The sequence below is a fragment of the Cavia porcellus genome, unplaced genomic scaffold (genome assembly GCF_034190915.1).
Source record: "Cavia porcellus strain 051 isolate PalLab524CR breed Dunkin Hartley unplaced genomic scaffold, mCavPor4.1 scaffold_15, whole genome shotgun sequence".
NCBI classification, from domain to species: domain Eukaryota; kingdom Metazoa; phylum Chordata; class Mammalia; order Rodentia; family Caviidae; genus Cavia; species Cavia porcellus.
The window spans coordinates 70,316,653-70,333,540 of NW_026947498.1; the positions used below are offsets into that span (position 1 = coordinate 70,316,653).

Sequence of the window (16,888 nt, forward strand, 5' to 3'; positions counted from 1 at the left end):
CATAGTTAATGAGTGAAAGTTTTCCCTGTCAAAACCATCCACATCAATTCTCAGAAACCTCTACTAAATGCTATTTATAAAATCTCTTCTTCAATTAAACACCTCTCGGGCTTTTGTGTTCTCCCTTGAGGTATTTATGCCCAATGAAGTCTTACCTGGCCCCTCGTCCAGTTAATGCTCTCAGGGCCAGGAAAGAAGACTATAGGTATTATGATGATTTGACAGTTAAAAATAAAAGAACTTTGAGATCAACCAGTAAGAAAATTTAATCTGTAAGTAGGGCTTCCAAAAAAATATCTTGACCTGGCATTGAAAACTTCCCAGAGCTTGACCACAATCAACTTTTCTAACTATCTTCTCCTTACTTTTGACTCAAATCCTCATTCCAGGTGGCCCATTTAGAAACCCGGCAAGCCTTTCTTCCCTTCCTGTCCCACTGCTCAGAGTGAACCATTCCTGCCCGTCCCATGCTACCTACTCCCCCAGGCTCAGCTGAGCATCTCCCTCACTCGCGAGCCCTTTCCGTCCCAAGCCAGCACTGCTCTTCACCATCCTAGAGTACGTATTACCTATTTAATCACATATCCCTGATCTGCGCCTATGTGGCGTATCTTTCGTCCTCTTCTCCATCTGACTAATCTATAAGCTTCTTTAGGCAGATTTTATCTTATACTTCATTATTTTCTCTCACTAGTCTACATATAAAACTAGAAACCAGCTAAATTAAAAAATGAAAAGCAAAGTCTTCTACACAGAACTATCCAGTATATTGATACAAAAATGTAAATTTTATTCCCCACATTCCTCATTAATAAGATTCCTTCCCTAAATATCTGCAAATGCTACTAATAGAAATGAGAGTATTCTGACAGAACACAGGTTATGAGGGTACAAAATAAATTTAGAAAAATATACAGATTGTAGTAATATTTACCTAAGCCAAATACACATACACACACACTCTATAGCACCATTCTATTTCTATGTTTACATTAAAAAATGAGTGTTTATACCTACTAAAAGACATATGTAGCCAGGGATCTAGTTCAGCGGCATAAGTGCCTGCCTAGCAAGCACAAGGTTGTGAGTTCAATCCCCGGTACAAAAAAAAAAAAAAAAGACATATATAACAACGGTCACCTACTAGCTGAGTAAACTTAAGCTTTCTTGACTTCTTTCTCATATGAAAAATGAGTTTTAAAAAATACTGCATAATATTGTTATAAGAAGTACATATACTTGTAACGTTCTTAGATCAATGTATTATATACAATAAAAATTCAATAAATGTTATACACCAAAATAGCCGCAAACTCTTAAAGACAGACAATAAATATTTCATATTCGCAAGTCTTGCTCTCTGATAATAATATACCTCAGAACATGTTCCCTTGAAGGTGATTAAAACCAAAAATAATAATAGTTATCTGTTGCCTGAATGGAAGAGCTACAACAAAACTGGTTAAAATATTTCTGCATGGCAAACATTATTTCTTATTGGATATATAATTTTATAATAAATCAAACAGAAAAATACTAAAATATTTTAAATCCAAAATCTAAGAGTGCAGCCCATGGCTGTCTGGCACACTGGACACCCTTCCCTCCTGATTCTGGTTCTCTTCTGTCCTTGGACTGCCTTTGGTCCCTTGAGGTAGGCATTTCCTCGCCACTAGAAATCTCAGCCTCACTCCCAAGGGTCCTGGGGCCCCAGTTGTTGGCTCTCACCCACCTTCCTTACAGGGCAGTTTCGGGTCCCCATCAAGCTGAACCACATCAGTATTATGCTTCTGCCAGCAGATGTCCTCATCTGACACGAATCAGTAAGTTCTAAACATAGGTCTTGAAAATCAGAGCCTCTGAATAAAAACAGCTTATTTTGCTAACTTCTAAACTTAATCTGTACAAGACTCTGCTGATAATGTTAAAGATTTGTCCTAAAGGTATAAAGTATTATAAAGCAAATAATCCAAGACAATTTGACAAACCATAAATAGCTATAAAAGTTGCACTTATATTGCTATGATATAATTTAAAATAAAGCAAACTGACAATGGGCCTGTTACTATGCAGACTCACATGAAGGATACACTCTTGCTCTTACTAATAACACCAAAGTACCTTCCATGAAAACTGTACCTGAAATATCAAGACGGCAATATGATTAACTGGTATCAACTGGTGTCTGGTGTAGTCAGAATGTAAGAAAGGGACCATTCATTTATTCAATCCACGAAAACCTTCCAGTCCGTGCTTCCTACCTGCTACTGCTATACAAAAGCACTGGCTGTTCCTTGGGTATATGCACTATGTGATAGGTAAATCCTGCCCCCCAAATATTGGGCAAACATCTAGCATAGGTTAAGAGTCACTAATCCCTGTTTATAATTTAAAATGTGTAAGACTATTTGGACTTGATGGGGTAATCAAGGCTCAAAGAATTCTGCCTGTGTGGCTTATTTCCCAAGGTGAGGAAGCCATACATACATACATTGCCCCCAGCTCACAGTGGTTCAATTTATTTTTTTTTTCTGAGTCAGGGTCTCATTATGTTGCTCTGGCTAGTCTCAGAGTCTCAGACTCAAGCAATCCTCCTGTGTCATCCTCCTGAGTGCTGGGATTACACCTATCTACCACTGAATCTGGCTCAACTGAGGATTTTTTGAATTTACAGTGGTGTAAAGTAGTAGGCCTTCAGTAAAAATCACAGTTTAGATTTGGAAGTTTTTCCCCCCTGGTCTACTGATAAAGCTGTATCACATTTTCTCATGATATAACTTCCAGGCAAGCCACACAACCATGAGGCTAAACAGATGGTGTTGCTAAACCAAGATGTTTGGTAGGTTACATTTTTTTCCAACTTCGGAGATTTTCCATTGCTGGTGGGTTTGGGGGAAACATTATACCAGCATAATGAGGATCATCTGTATATGTTATTAAAATAAGAATTATGAAACCAATAAACAGTTCTCACATCTAAAAGCCACATTTTTGGTAGTGGTATACTGGGATTGAACCCAGGATCTTGCAAATTCTAAGAAAAATTGCTGTTTAAGCCTGATGGTGCTGGCCTATAGTCCTTGGCTTAGGAGGCTGAGGCTGGAGGATCTGGATTTCAAGGCAAGCCTGGACAACATAAAGACCCTGTCACAAAACAAAACACGTATCTTAAGGTCAGAGACACTCATGTAAGCCCAACACATTTCTGGAACTGCCTCTACTTTCACATTGCATCAAGGTGAGCTTCCTTGACACCACATTCAATCCTCAAGGGGTCTCAGCCGAAAGTACCTACCGAGTTTGTGCCCCAGAAGACAGTTAAAAAACAGCAGGATGGTGTGTGTGCTGAAGTTAAAATGGTACACAGATACCAAGAACCTGCTCTAACTCCTTAATATCCTAGTTATTATCTCACTAGTGAAGAGACGGAAAAGAGAGGAAGTGCCTGACAGATCTTCTGCATTTTACTGAGAAGTGAGATAACAGACCTTGCGTTGGGTTAACAGCAGTCAACACTCACCCCACCTCCACAGACGAAGAAAAGATGCTCTTTTCTAGATAATGCTACAGTTTGATACATAGACAAACAAACAAAAAATATATATATTTGGCTGAACTAAGGGAAGGTGGCTTCTCCTTCTAATGAGACAACCTTAAGAATAAATAAGTCAATGGGAACTCACTGCAATTTTCTAATTCATAACCCAAATGAACACCATCCCTTTAAAGTAGAGCTTTTCGTCTGAAGATCAAACTGTAGAGGAAGGGCAATAAGAATACTGTGTCCTGGTCACAGGCCACAACTGCTGATCTGATTCAAATTCAAATAAGAATTTAAGGCTAGGAACCAAGAACGCCAAGCCTCTGTCATCCACCACACGTATCCTCCCTGGTCTCTATCCTGCTCTCCCAGCATGCTGGTCTGTATGGCTCCCACTTTAAACAGGCAGTCCTCCGATGTGGAGAAACCAAGGCTTTGACCTACTCCAGGGCATTTTTCAAGGTTGTGCTTCTGTCGGCAACCATGAGACATGAAGTAGTGCTTCCTCCTGTAAAGACCTATTCACATTTACTAATGAAGCGACCAATCCCCCAGCTCAAGAGTCTTCAGTTGCTGCCTAAACTTAAAGCATGTGTAACCTGTCGGGGATCATCACATCATCTCAGTGGAATCAAGGACCAGGGCACAGAACTGGTGCAAATGCACTGATGCACATGCTGTTGGCCTTGCTGTGAGAACCTCTCTCTGACCCCAGAGTTCTGTGTCTTCTGCCAGTATCCATGACGCAGTAGGACAACTTATTAGCTTTTAAAGCTAAAAGTCAAATCCCAGACCTGACACACATCAGTAGGGCCAATGTTGGATTTAAGATTAGACACATAAAGGAAAGGAACAAGTACAAAGTAAGGCCACCTTGGGCTGGTGTTGTCCCTTCAATGAAGCTCCCTGCGCTTTTCAAGGTAGGCTACTGTACAAAATATCTTTGTGAGTCCAGTAACCATTGCTCTCCCTCTTAATTCCTGGAGGCCTAGAGTTGATGATAAGAGCTCTGCACTGATGTTAGCACTAGCTAGTGCAACTCCGTATGGTTTTCCTTCTCTGAACTGTGTTTTGTTGTTTTTTGTCTTTCTGAGATAGAGCTTCACTGTACTGTTCAGGCTGGCCTTAAACTCACGTTGTAGTCCAGGCGGGCCTCAAACTCACAACAATCCTCCTGCCTCAGTCTCCCAAGTGCTGAGACTACAGGCTTGTGCCCCTAATATTGTCATCTGTGTCTTGGTGGAAGCCTGAAAGAAGTCAGAGTGTAACAAGTTGCTGCCATGACATCCCCATAAGCCCCATATAATGCAATGAGCATTCCTTGTGGAAGGTCACCTTGGAGACTAAAGGAATAGCTGCTACTACTCCTTTCTGTTTCATGGGTCCCCTACAGATAGGCCTCTTTGTAAAGGGTTAAGACAAGAATGTAGTACATGTTTTCTTACAAGGCCAGATGGTAAATATGTAGGCATAGTAGACCAGATGGGGTCTGTCACAACTACTCAATTCTACCATAGCACAAAAGCAGCCATAGAAAATAAATGACTGAGGAGGGCTATGTTCTAATAGTTTAATTTACAAATAGAAATATAAGTAAGCTATGATGTGATTTACGATGTCCAGTAGCCACATGAGAAAAATGAAAAGGACAGGTAAACTTAACTTTTCATAATGTTTTGTTTAGATCAATTTAGCCAAAACATTAACATTTCAATTGTAATACACAGAACTGAGATATTTTTTGTACTAAATCTTCTAAATCCAGTGTATATTTTATAAAAGTACAACTCCATTTGGATGCTGAATTGTCTTCAGACATACATGATCTATATTTAGATATAATAAAACTCAGAGCTGAAAAGGGAGATTCACACACATTACTAGATAAAAGTTTTACAATTGAACCAAATTTCAAACATATTAAAACTAAGCAACATTAAAAGTCAGCTCCTTGGTTGCACTGGACATCTTTCAAGTGTTCAGCAGCCACACACGGCAGGTGACTACACTCTTGCACAATACCGGTCAACAGCACGAAGCCAAAATATCAGCGTCCAAGGCAGGAGGACTGAAGGAGGCTGCATCCCCTCCCCTTGTTCCCTAGCTCAGGTCACCTGCAACAACAATGTCTACTTTATAAATGCTACATCTTCCATTGAGGCAGCCTCTTTTGCCTGGTCCTTGTGTTTCGATATCCAGGACAATGGTCTTAGGTGATTTCTAAACGTTATCCCTTTGCATACAATGAAGTGCTGACATGCTTAGCCCACCTGAACTGTGGTGCCAGCTGGTCTCATTCAGAATTCCCACTGCAATGATTTCATCCGTCCACACTCCACACGTGTTTACTATTACACCATACCCAATAAGCATAGATGACATGCTATTTAAACAACTACCATTGTGAACTTTTTCAACACTATTTTGTTCTACAGGCTTTGGAGAGATGACATATTCAAAACTTCTTTGTTCTACACTGCTGAGTTACTATACTTAATAAACTCAGCAAAGTTAACCCCAAAAGTATAAAATACCTGGGGCTGTATTCATAGGCAGTCATTGTCAAGCTGTCATTCCTTAGCTATTCGACTTGAATTTTACCTTCTTGGGTACCATGTAAACTAATTATGTGTCATATATATTTATATGTGATATGTATATGTTATAGTTATATATATTTTATTATATATTGTTATTTTGTTATATGTTTTATATAAATAATAAAGTAATTAGTATCTGCTGAAATTCAACCAATCTGTGATTATCTATGAATAAGTGGCAATGGAAACAATGATAACTTTACATACACTCAGAGTTTGAATCTCTTCTCCTATAAACCCATTGCCTTTTTTTACTCTTCTTAGAAGAGACAGTAAATAAAATGACTACTCAATTAGAAGCTAAGTAGAAAAAGAGAAGTGCAAGCACATACCTGTATCTAAATAAAAATGATTAAAATGAAAGACTTTAATTCTAATAACTTATCAAAATCCCCAGAATTAAAATTACCTTTATAAACAAGAGACAAAATGCTTACATATTTCTTTCCGAACTACTGAAGGAGCAACAGGCTTTTCATATCCTTTTTTTTTAGATCCATATTTTTTGCCTTCTAAAGATCTGGAATTACATCTATTTTCTGAACACACTGCTTCTGAACCTATTAACAATTAAAATAAAATTCATCAACTTAAAAAAAAAAACATTTGAGTAACGGTCACAGTAGAAAAGCACTTAGAAAAATAAAACCTGAATCTTCATTTCTCAAAATGTCCCGCAGCAAAGCAGCACAACCATCAAGTCCCTGTACAGTTTCAGTCTGCAAGAAAGTAATTTAGAATATACTTGAGTATAAAACAGCACTGGGGAGGGACGGAAGACAGAGATATAAAGTGAGGTTTCCAATTTATTTACAATCAAATTATTATTGGTTAGAAATGCTTTAAAGTAACAAGCTTCAGACTTCTTTAGGGAAATTAATACTTTACCTTTGCATTTTAGTCCTTCTTGCTTCTTAAACTTTTGTCTGAAGACTAATTAGCAAGTATTGTAGCTAGTTGGTTTAATCTTACCTGACTTTCCGAATCAGAATGGACGGGACAGCCTGAATCTGCATTAAAACGTGAGATTTTTCTTATATGGGCCCTAAAAAACAGGATTAACATCCTTAAAAATAAAATATTTTTTCCTTGAACTACATTACTAAGCAGTCATTTTGTTTCTAGCAAAAGTTGGAAAAGAAAGCTTACTCAACCCTATAAAAAATGGACAGAACTTTACAAAGATCGTAGACTGTTAAATCCTAAATGATCAATCTGGGGAGACAGGAAAAGCTGCTCCACTCATCTTGTGAAAGTACAAAGGCCCATTTAGTTTGCTGGGGTAAGCAAAACACAGTGCAGCCTCCCAAAACATTCCCTGCAGGTTAAATACTCACCCTTTCTTTCCATTGGTTAACTTAGCAGATCCCAGGTGCCTTCCTGAAGACAATACCTGTGGTGTAATGTATTATATTACAGTATACATAACAAAAATGTTACTCTACTTCCAATAGATCATCATAATAAAACCTGAAATGTCATGCATTTTTTTATGTTCTCAAACTCAAGCTCCGAAATGATGAAGTTTCCATCCCATTCTCTCTTGCCTCTTCTACTCCTATAAATGTGCCAATGCTAGGGACCTCATGTAAGCTTAATGCAGCACTTTTTGGCTTATTTTACTTAGCCTATCTTTGAGCTTCATGCATCTTGTGACACATGTATCAAAATACTCCCTACTTTGTAAGGCTGAATGATTTCCATTGTAATTTCCATGTGGTGGTATTTTTTTTTGTATAGGGATTGAACTCTTGACCTCATGCTTATGGGCAGGCACTTAGTTCACCCCTCAGTCCTCATTTTTTAATAAATTAGATACAGACTTAAAACCCACAGTTGTAATTGTGTGTGTGTATGTGTGTGTGAGAACCTGGGATCAAACCCAGAATCACTCATTGGGCTAGTGTTCTACCTGTGAGCTACATCGCAAGCAGCCTGTAATTTAATTCTTATAGAATAAATTTGTTCTGTATAAAATATGAGCAATTAATACATATATTTGCTCCTTCGCTCTATTTAGGCTCAAAAGAAAACTGAGATATCATTTCAAGGCTACTATAGTTAAGTTTCAACTATGTTCAATCCCTAACATGTTCTATATTTTCCAAATTCTTTGAAATATACAGGAAAATTCAAGCCACAAAATATCGTAACTGGTTCTATTTATCCAAGTTTAGAAGACGTGACAAGCACATAAAACAAAACTACTCTTAACCTGTATCTCATTTTTTCTACATCTCTTTTCTTTCTAGACTCAAAACTCAGCAATGATTTTTAGAAGAATTTACATTTTAAAAGTAAAATAGGTGGGCTATTTTTTATGTAAGTGGAAAAAATATACATTTACTTTTTATATTCACCTGATAACTTGGGACTTACCCAAGAAACAATTATAGTTGCCTTTTAGGAGGAAAACTGAGTATCTGGGAGACACAGTAGAAAGAAAAACTTTCTATAGTGTATCTTTTTATCACTTAATGGTTTAGTATCAGATAAACATCATGTCCACTCAAAATATAACTTTAAGACATCAAAGCCTCTAATCATCCCCTCCTTCCACTTTCTAGGTGTAGTCACTGTTAGCAGTTTTGTGCTTTACCTTGACGTGTTTACAAATTTCATCCCAAGAGAGCTTTGAGGAGTTAACTTGTGGTAACTGCTTAAATATGCACCCTCCCTCCCCCCTAGTAATGCTACTAGGAATACACTTTAAAAACTGTTTTTATTTTATAGGAGTTTTTATTTTGTAAGATATCCCAGAATCCAATGGAGTCAAAAAGCCAGTAATGAGAATCATCACATGAAATAAAGACACTGTGTAATGCAGCTCCACTGGTCTCCACAAAACACTCTCCGCTTGCCTTTTGTTGTATCTGTGCTGGTATCCCAGCTGGAATCATACTAAAAACCTAAGCCATAGTGCTATACATGCCAGATCAAACCCAAACCATCTCACTGCCTTTCAAAATTAAGAAAAAAGGGCTGGGGATATAGCTCAACAGTATAGCACCTGCCTGGTAAGTGCAAGGTCATGAGCTCGATCCCTAGTACCAAAACACACACACAAACAAAATTAACAAAAAGATTACATGATATATTGTGTTACTGTAAGATTTTATATATGTGTGTGTGTATATATACACACACACATATATCTACATTATAGAAAACCTGACAAAAGATAATTACCTTTGATAAAAGCACCCTGAAATAGTAACTACCATTGGAAAATTTTTATTCCCAATTTTAAAAACATTTTATTGTAAAATAATAGTACAAAGAAACCCTGTATGCTCCAATAAGATCCCACAACTTCTGACATTTTGTATTTGCTATGTGCTCTATGTCCACAGCATTATGTTTTGTCTGAACCATTTCAGAGTACGCTGCAGACTTAATATCCTAAATGGTCTTAAGAACAAGGCTATTCTGCAATATAATTATAAAAATCAAGAAATTAACCTTGATATAGTATGTACTGTAATCTACAGAACTTATTCACATTTTTCCAACTATACCAATACGGTCCTTCATAGAAAAAAATGGTCCATGTCTAATCCAGAATCACATATTGCATTAAGATCTTAAATTGCCTTTAATTTGGAATAAATCCTTCAGCTGTTATTCATTGTCTTTTATAATCTTGATATAAGAAGGTCAGTTATTTCACAGAATGTCTTTCTAGATGCTTAGATGTCTCTAACGATTCCTCATGTTCAGATGCAGGTTGTGCATTCTTATCAGGAACACAACAAAATCACGTTATCCTCAATAGTCTGTATAGACACATGACATTAGTTTGCACCATTACTGTGGATGTGGACTGATTACTTAAGTGATGCCTGTCAAGTTCTTCACTGTAAGATTACTATTTTTACTTTTGTAATTATTAAAAGACTTTGTGGGGAGAATCTTGGACACTGTGCAGATATCCTAATCACTGAACTTTCACCCAGTTGTTTTAGCATCCATTGATGATTTCTTGCTTGAGTTGGTTTTCAAATGAAGATTTTTTAACTACATCAATTCCTTCTACCTTTACTAGCTGGTGTTCCACTAATAAACGCAGAAAGAATTAGGGAAGCACTTTTCTTCTTCCTTGTCCATCTGATCCGTGTGGACCCACTGACTCCTATTTATTTCATGCAATATGATGTTACCATTATTTACTTTGATACTGACATTGCCACCAATTTAGTAAATTCAGTGGCAGCCTCTTCAATAGTTTATTTTACACCACTAGTTTTCCTTAAAGTTTGAGAACATGAATCTTGTTTCCTACCAAGTGCATGTTAACATCTATTTAGACTGATGTAGTTTATAAAAACTTTGTTTTAATTTAATCTATACTCTATGAATTGTCATTTCTAAGATGTGCGAATCTAAAATTGAGAAATGTAGCTTAGTTATAGAATGGTGTGATGTTTAAAAGAATGAACACTGGCACCAGCTACGTGAGTCTGAACCAATTTTACAGGTAACCAGCTGGGTAACTAGTTAGTTGGGAAGTTATTAGAATGCTTCATCTCTCTGTACTCAAATAATAAAAAGAGGATAATCTCCTTAAGGCTATTTTGAAGATCAAATGAGTTACTGCACCCAATATATAAAAATACAGTAGTAACAGTCACATAATAATCACTACTGTTAGCTAGTACTGCTAGGATAATTATAATCCAGGTTTTTAAAGAGAACAAAATTTTGTTGTACATCTATGTCACCCTGTATCAGTTTCTCTTTTTAATCCCAATTATTTCCAGATAGAGTTTTATACCTATTTATGCCTACTTAACAGTAAAGGGACAAGTGGATCAGAAAAACAAAGTATTTTGTACTGTCATTCCCACAGTGGTAGAACTGATTCTGAATCTAGTAACTATGATTAGGAAAACCATGTTTTGCCTCCTTGATGAATGCACATATTCTAGATTCATTAATTTTTTTTAAAAAATCTGTAGGAGTGAGGCTAGTCTGGAAGTATTTTTAGAGAAAGGAAGTGTCAAGCCAGGTCCTGGAAAAAAAAAAAAATAGTACAAGAGTCACATTAATGGAGAAAACAGCACCTCGGGTATGTTGTGACAAATGGAGATCGTTTTAAAAAATTAAATGCTCTATATATTTAAGGAAAGATTATTTTAAATAGGGCAAGGAGGTCAATATGAGGCATTCAATCCCTAAAAAATGAAATTTGACACGCCAGGTGCTATCTGAGACCTCCAAGATAAAGAGATAAAATAGGAGTGGAGACAGACTAGCAACACCTCCAGCGTGAAAACGACGATGTGCATGTCAGCAAGATCCGGAGGTGACCCTGGAACTGAGGACCGGGAGGTAGGATGTGAGGATGTGAGGCCCAGAAGAGCTTTTGGGCGGACCAGAACACCTTCCTGCAGCAAACAGAAAAGACCCCGAGAACGTAATGTTATAGTGCAAACAGGTAAGTAGTGCGGGAGAGTGGACTGCACTTGGGGAAGAAGATGACAGGCTAAAAAAGGCGTGGTTGCCTGGCCAAAGAATTTGCCTTGCAAGAAATGTGTACTTAGGCTGGGGATTTAGCTCAGCGATGCGTGCAGTGCCTGCTGGCATGCACAAGATCCTGAATTTAATTCCTGGTACCAAAAACAAAAACAAAAACCTTGTGCTTCTGCGGATTTTCAGCATAATCATTTTGCAGCATCGAGGAGCGTGCAACTGAGGAGTACTACTACAGGGAAGCGACACTAGTAGGAAGACTTCTTAGAAAGTACCAGCGATGGGGTTAGAAAATGAGCTAACAGCAAGCACCGACTGAAAAAAAGAGAAGCTGGGGCTGATGCGAGGAGGTGCCGAAGCGCGGAGAGGTGAAGTCACTGGGCCAGCAGTGAAGGCTCTGGCCTCAGCCAGGCTCGACTCCAAAGCCTGCGCCCCGATCAGGACGACCTCAACAGAATGGTCATCTACGGACGAAGCGCTGTGCGCAGCGGGGACCCTGGGAAACTGTCCCCTTCCGGGGCAGCGCCTTGTTTTTATCCTCCCAGTCGGAGCGCCCCGATCAGTCCCTCGCCAGCCCCCACAATGGACCCCTCGTTCCGCAGGCCTCACCTGGCCCGGCCGAGATCCGGACCTGACCATCTCTAGCAGCCTCAGAGAAGCCCAGACCTAGAAAAGCGAAGCCGCACTGCAAAACGAACTAACCGCCACCTGCTTCCAGCCCCGGCTGGCCCGCCCCCCGAGCTTCCGCTTCCGGGAAGGCGCCCGCCGAAACTCGCGCTCCATTGCCGCCCGGGCGCCGCCTGTGGCACCGGCGTGCGCAACAGACCGAGCTGCCCGCCCCGTCACACACGCGGGAGCGCGGGGAGAGGCCGTGGGAGCGCACAGGGGCGGGGCCGGGGAGGGGCGGGGCCTCCGGGAGGCGGGGCCGGGCGGGGCGGCGATGGGCAGAGGGCGGGGCCCAGAACCTCTAGCAGAGCGGAGTTGGAGGTTCTCCCTAAGGCTCAGGACTGAAGCGGAGCAGCTGGGGAGGTCGGACCAGCCAGCGCCAGAGCCTGGAGTAGAAGACGGGTAGATTGCAGAAGGCATGGGGTTCTGCTCTTGGGTTTTAGTTCTTTCATTTCGCTTTTATGTGTGCTGTTTTGAACGGTTTTCTTAAAACATCCGTACAGTTGCCTAGTTCTGATGGCAATTTATAAAGTATGCACTGTGGCCCCTTCTCAAACAGTGTTGGCTGTGTATTCTGTGGAGGTGATTACTGTTGATATATCAAGAATGGCATGGTATTTTTTTTTAAAGATTAAGATAAAAGAGGACATAGCAACACAGATCAGAACAAAACAATTTAAGCAACATAGTGTTTCACCACAAGACAACCCGACATAACAGTAGCTACCATAGTGTCCCTTTCCTTGAAATACTTGAGTATACCTTCATATATTATAGCATCAAACATAACAAGACAGTAAAACCATTCAAGAGAATGAAAGTATTACACGGTATTCAGAACCACCTAACAGAAAACGAACAATGGTTACTATATTATCTCCTTGTCCATAAAAAATTTTGTTTATACTATCACATATAATAAAATCCAATAAGATACAACATGATAAAACTGATGGAGACAGAAGAACAAAAGCTTGGTGGGACTTCAAAACAAGATGATATTAAATCAGCACTAGCTATTATAATGTCTTGTCTTCTTCAAAATAGCTGTTCATACCATCACAGACAATAAAATCAAACAACCCAGAATAAAACCATTCCAACTAATGAATGAAAACATTATAAGGTTGCAAAACAGTATAATGGGGAATCATGATTACCACATACTTTTATGTATTCTTACCATTTCTTACAATAGGGAAACTATTTGGTATTTATACATGTGAGTTTGATTTATTTCACTTATGAGTATGGCCTCAAGTTGTGTCCATTTATTTATAAATATCTCAATGTGATCATTCTTTATAGCTGAGTAATACTCCATTGTATAAAAATACCACAACTTTTTTATCCATTCCTTAGTTGATGGACACTGGTTGTTTCCAAGATGGCTATTACAAATTGTGCTGCTATAAACATGGTTGCACATATATTACTATGGTATGATGCTTTCAGTTCTTCTGGGAATATACCTAGAAGTGGAATAGCTGGAACGAATGGGACTTCCAATCCCAGCTTTCTGAGAAATCTCCAGACTGACCTCCACAGTGGTCGCACCAGTCTACACTCCCACCAACAGTGCCAGAGAGTTCCTTTTTCCCCACAGCCTCTCCAGCATTTGTTGTTGGTAGTTTTCTTGATCCTGGCCAAAGAATGGCATGGTATTCTTAGCACTGATGAGCTACACAAGTTGCAATAAGGATTAATCATTGATTTGAAAGGCATTGTGTTTAGTTAGGGTTAATTTTCAAAATAAATTAGGGAGCGAGTAACTAAGTTGATCCATTTTTTTATAGGAAAAAAAGCTATACTTTAAAAAAAGTGTTACTATCACTTGTAAGAACCAGGGACTAAAATCTACCAATGTATTTTACACTCATATTGAGGAATTTTAGAACACTTGAGTATTTGGTATATTAGTTTTGAATTACATTAAGCTGGGAAACCTTTTCCTTTCCCTTCCCAGCCCTCTATCAAGTATTTAACACATTCACCTCAGATTCTAAGCATTGTTCTTAGTTAACTTGATTTTTTTTTTGGTACCAGGGATCAAACCCACGACCTCATGCTTGTCAGGCAGGCACTTATGCCACTGAGCTAAATTCCCAACCTTTGATATTTTAAACATTGATTTTTCTTAATGTATATTTACTTTTAGAAAATATAAAGAAATCAGTCATATATACCAATAGTACAACATGACATGCATCACTGTGATGTATTTTCACTTAATGGCTCATCAACATTTTCTCATTAATGCAATTAGAAAACAGCTGTGTGAGATTCCGGTCTCCAGTCCTCTACTGTTTGCAATCTTATGTCCCCTCCCCTTTTGTCCTGTTATTTGCTATTATTTTAAAGGATGACTGGCCACGGTGTAGAGCAGCAGTTTCTACTGAACATCCACCAGCCAAATCCAGTCTGCTGTGTTTTGTTGTTATTCAGAAGTGAGGGCTTTTTTATTTTTATACTTTTAGTTTTTAAGTAAAAAGAACAATATTTAATGATGTGAAAATTGTGAATGTCATAATGTTATTGGAACGAAGTAGATTGTAATCCTGAAAGACCCTTTCCCCAAATCCCAAATGTTGAAATCCTGAAAGCTAAAATTCTGAAAACAGCAATTCTCATTTGGAGACGGAGCAAACCAGCTGGTTAAGACAGCCAAACTCTAGGCAAAGTATTAGTGAGTTTTGGGTCATATTTTGGCACATCTGTGAGGTGTTTTCAGAGATCAGTGAATGAGTCTCAGTGGATGAGGTGTTCACTCTCAATGTGAACAGGCGTGTGTATTAGAAAACAGTCATACTCACCTGTCTCTGCGTTACCCATAGCTGTGTTTATACAACTACAGAATGTTGTTGCCACGGAAACCCGATGTTTCATAAAGCCTGTTTCCTATCTGAATCTTTCTGAAGTAGATGTAGTGTTGTCTTTTGGAGGAAAGACAAACACGGATGTAACTTCTGCTCCATCCCATTCAGTCTCAGCCCTTCTCTTTAAGGATCCCAGTGACTGGCCTTTAAGAATAATATCACTCATATTTGACCTCTAGCTTCTGGATGTGCTTAGCAAATAGGAACAATCAGCAGAAGATAGAGAAGGAGAAGACAAATTGAAGTATTCCTCCATGTTAGCACCATCTGAATGATGTAGTAGATTTCAGCAGCTAAAGCTCCTCCCTGGAGCCTCGGGCTCGAGTTCTCTTCTGGCTCCAATAAAACATTTCCTCTTCTTGTTCCTTCAGTCTTAGGGATGATAATGGTTTGCTAATCCCCGGATGCGCTAACACCCATTAGTGATTTCCTTGTCCACAGCTCCGTAAAACTTTTAATTGTCATCACGATCTCAGCTGAGTTTCCTGTTTCCTGCCAAGATCAGACTGACAAGAAATCTGGATACAATATGAAGGCTTTGGGAGCCAGAGGAAACAGGGTGGGAGAGGGGGTGATGTGAATTCTCCCGTCCCCATTCAGTGCGGGCCTTCTCCTTGGCCCAGTGACTGACCTTGAAGGAGGACATCTCTTATACTCGCCCTGCAGACAGATAAGAGGTAAAGGAGGCAGGGGCTAGTAACAGACTTAGGAAGTAAGGCAAGGAGAGGATATTTACATTAGCCCCAATTTGAGTTTTGCACCTGGAGATTTGTTGGGAGAGAACCATTTCAAGAGGGAAGTTTATGGACCCATTTCCCTCAACATTCCATTATGAGATAATGCAAACTAGTGTTACAGGCAATTGAGAAATATTTAGGCAGTCAGACTGGGCTAAGTCCTAGGAGGAGCCAGGGCAAAAGCCCAGATACTTTGCAAATGTGGGAAAGAGGGACACTTCCTGCTGTGCGCAAACCCTCAAGACAAAAGGTAAACAAATGCATCCACATCCTAAGGACTGATATTCTAAATAGGTCTCTATCACCGGAGGAAACCAGGGGTCACCATCCCGGCGCTGTGAGGGAAGAGTCACTGCTCTTTAGGCATGCCTGCTTGCTGACTCCCTTCCCCATTTGTTCCCAATTAATCAATTTTACCTGAGCAAGTAATCTTATTGGGTAACCATCGTTGTGTCCCACCTTATGCCCACCTCACGAGTTCCCATGTTTTCCCCACCTTGGACTGGTCTCACCTCGTGGTTTTGCTCTATAAAAATCCCTAAAGAGACAGTCTTTGCAATCCACTGGGGACCCCTTCTGTCTCTCTTCCAAACAGAAGCTTTCTTTCTCTCAATAAATGTGTTCTGCTCTTAACCTCCGTGGTTCCTAAAATTCATTCTTTGATTTTAGAGAACACAATTCATCTCAGACATTTAGTAGGCTGGGAGTTTCATTCCCCTATATCACTAGGAAGTCATCTGGGGGCCTGTTAGGGTGTGAGGCAGGAGATTAGGGTGTGACCAGCTAGCTGAACAAGGAATCACAGACCTTACCTGGCTGTCATGTGCTTGCCTTAACCATTCATTGTTCAAGAACCTAGAAAGCATCTCTAGAAGGAGTCCACAGCACTCTAGAACCTAGTAATGGGGGTACTGTGGAAACACTTGAGAGAAAATTGAATCCATTACTGGATATTTTAGTCTGGATCTTGGTGAGGGGATGCTGAGTGTCATAGCA

General features: G+C 39.4%; 1 protein-coding gene across 3 annotated transcripts in view; it reads right to left on the bottom strand.

The window, feature by feature from the left end:
- Positions 1-12,393, bottom strand: part of Ccdc14 (coiled-coil domain containing 14) — a 45,154-nt gene extending 32,761 nt beyond the window's left edge. Inside the window, exons 1-5 of one of the 3 annotated variants that reach the window (XM_013146377.3) lie at positions 12,223-12,393; positions 7,479-7,534; positions 7,114-7,186; positions 6,791-6,860; positions 6,579-6,701 (exon numbers count right to left, since the gene is read on the bottom strand). In XM_013146377.3, the coding sequence (XP_013001831.1) occupies positions 6,579-6,701; positions 6,791-6,860; positions 7,114-7,186; positions 7,479-7,534; positions 12,223-12,252 (352 nt within the window). In that variant the 5' untranslated portion in view covers positions 12,253-12,393. Of the gene's footprint in view, positions 1-6,550; positions 7,187-7,478; positions 11,383-12,222 lie in introns of those variants that run through there. The other 2 variants (XM_063225103.1, XM_063225102.1) reach the window with 2 other exon arrangements.
- Positions 12,394-16,888: the final 4,495 nt, after the last annotated feature.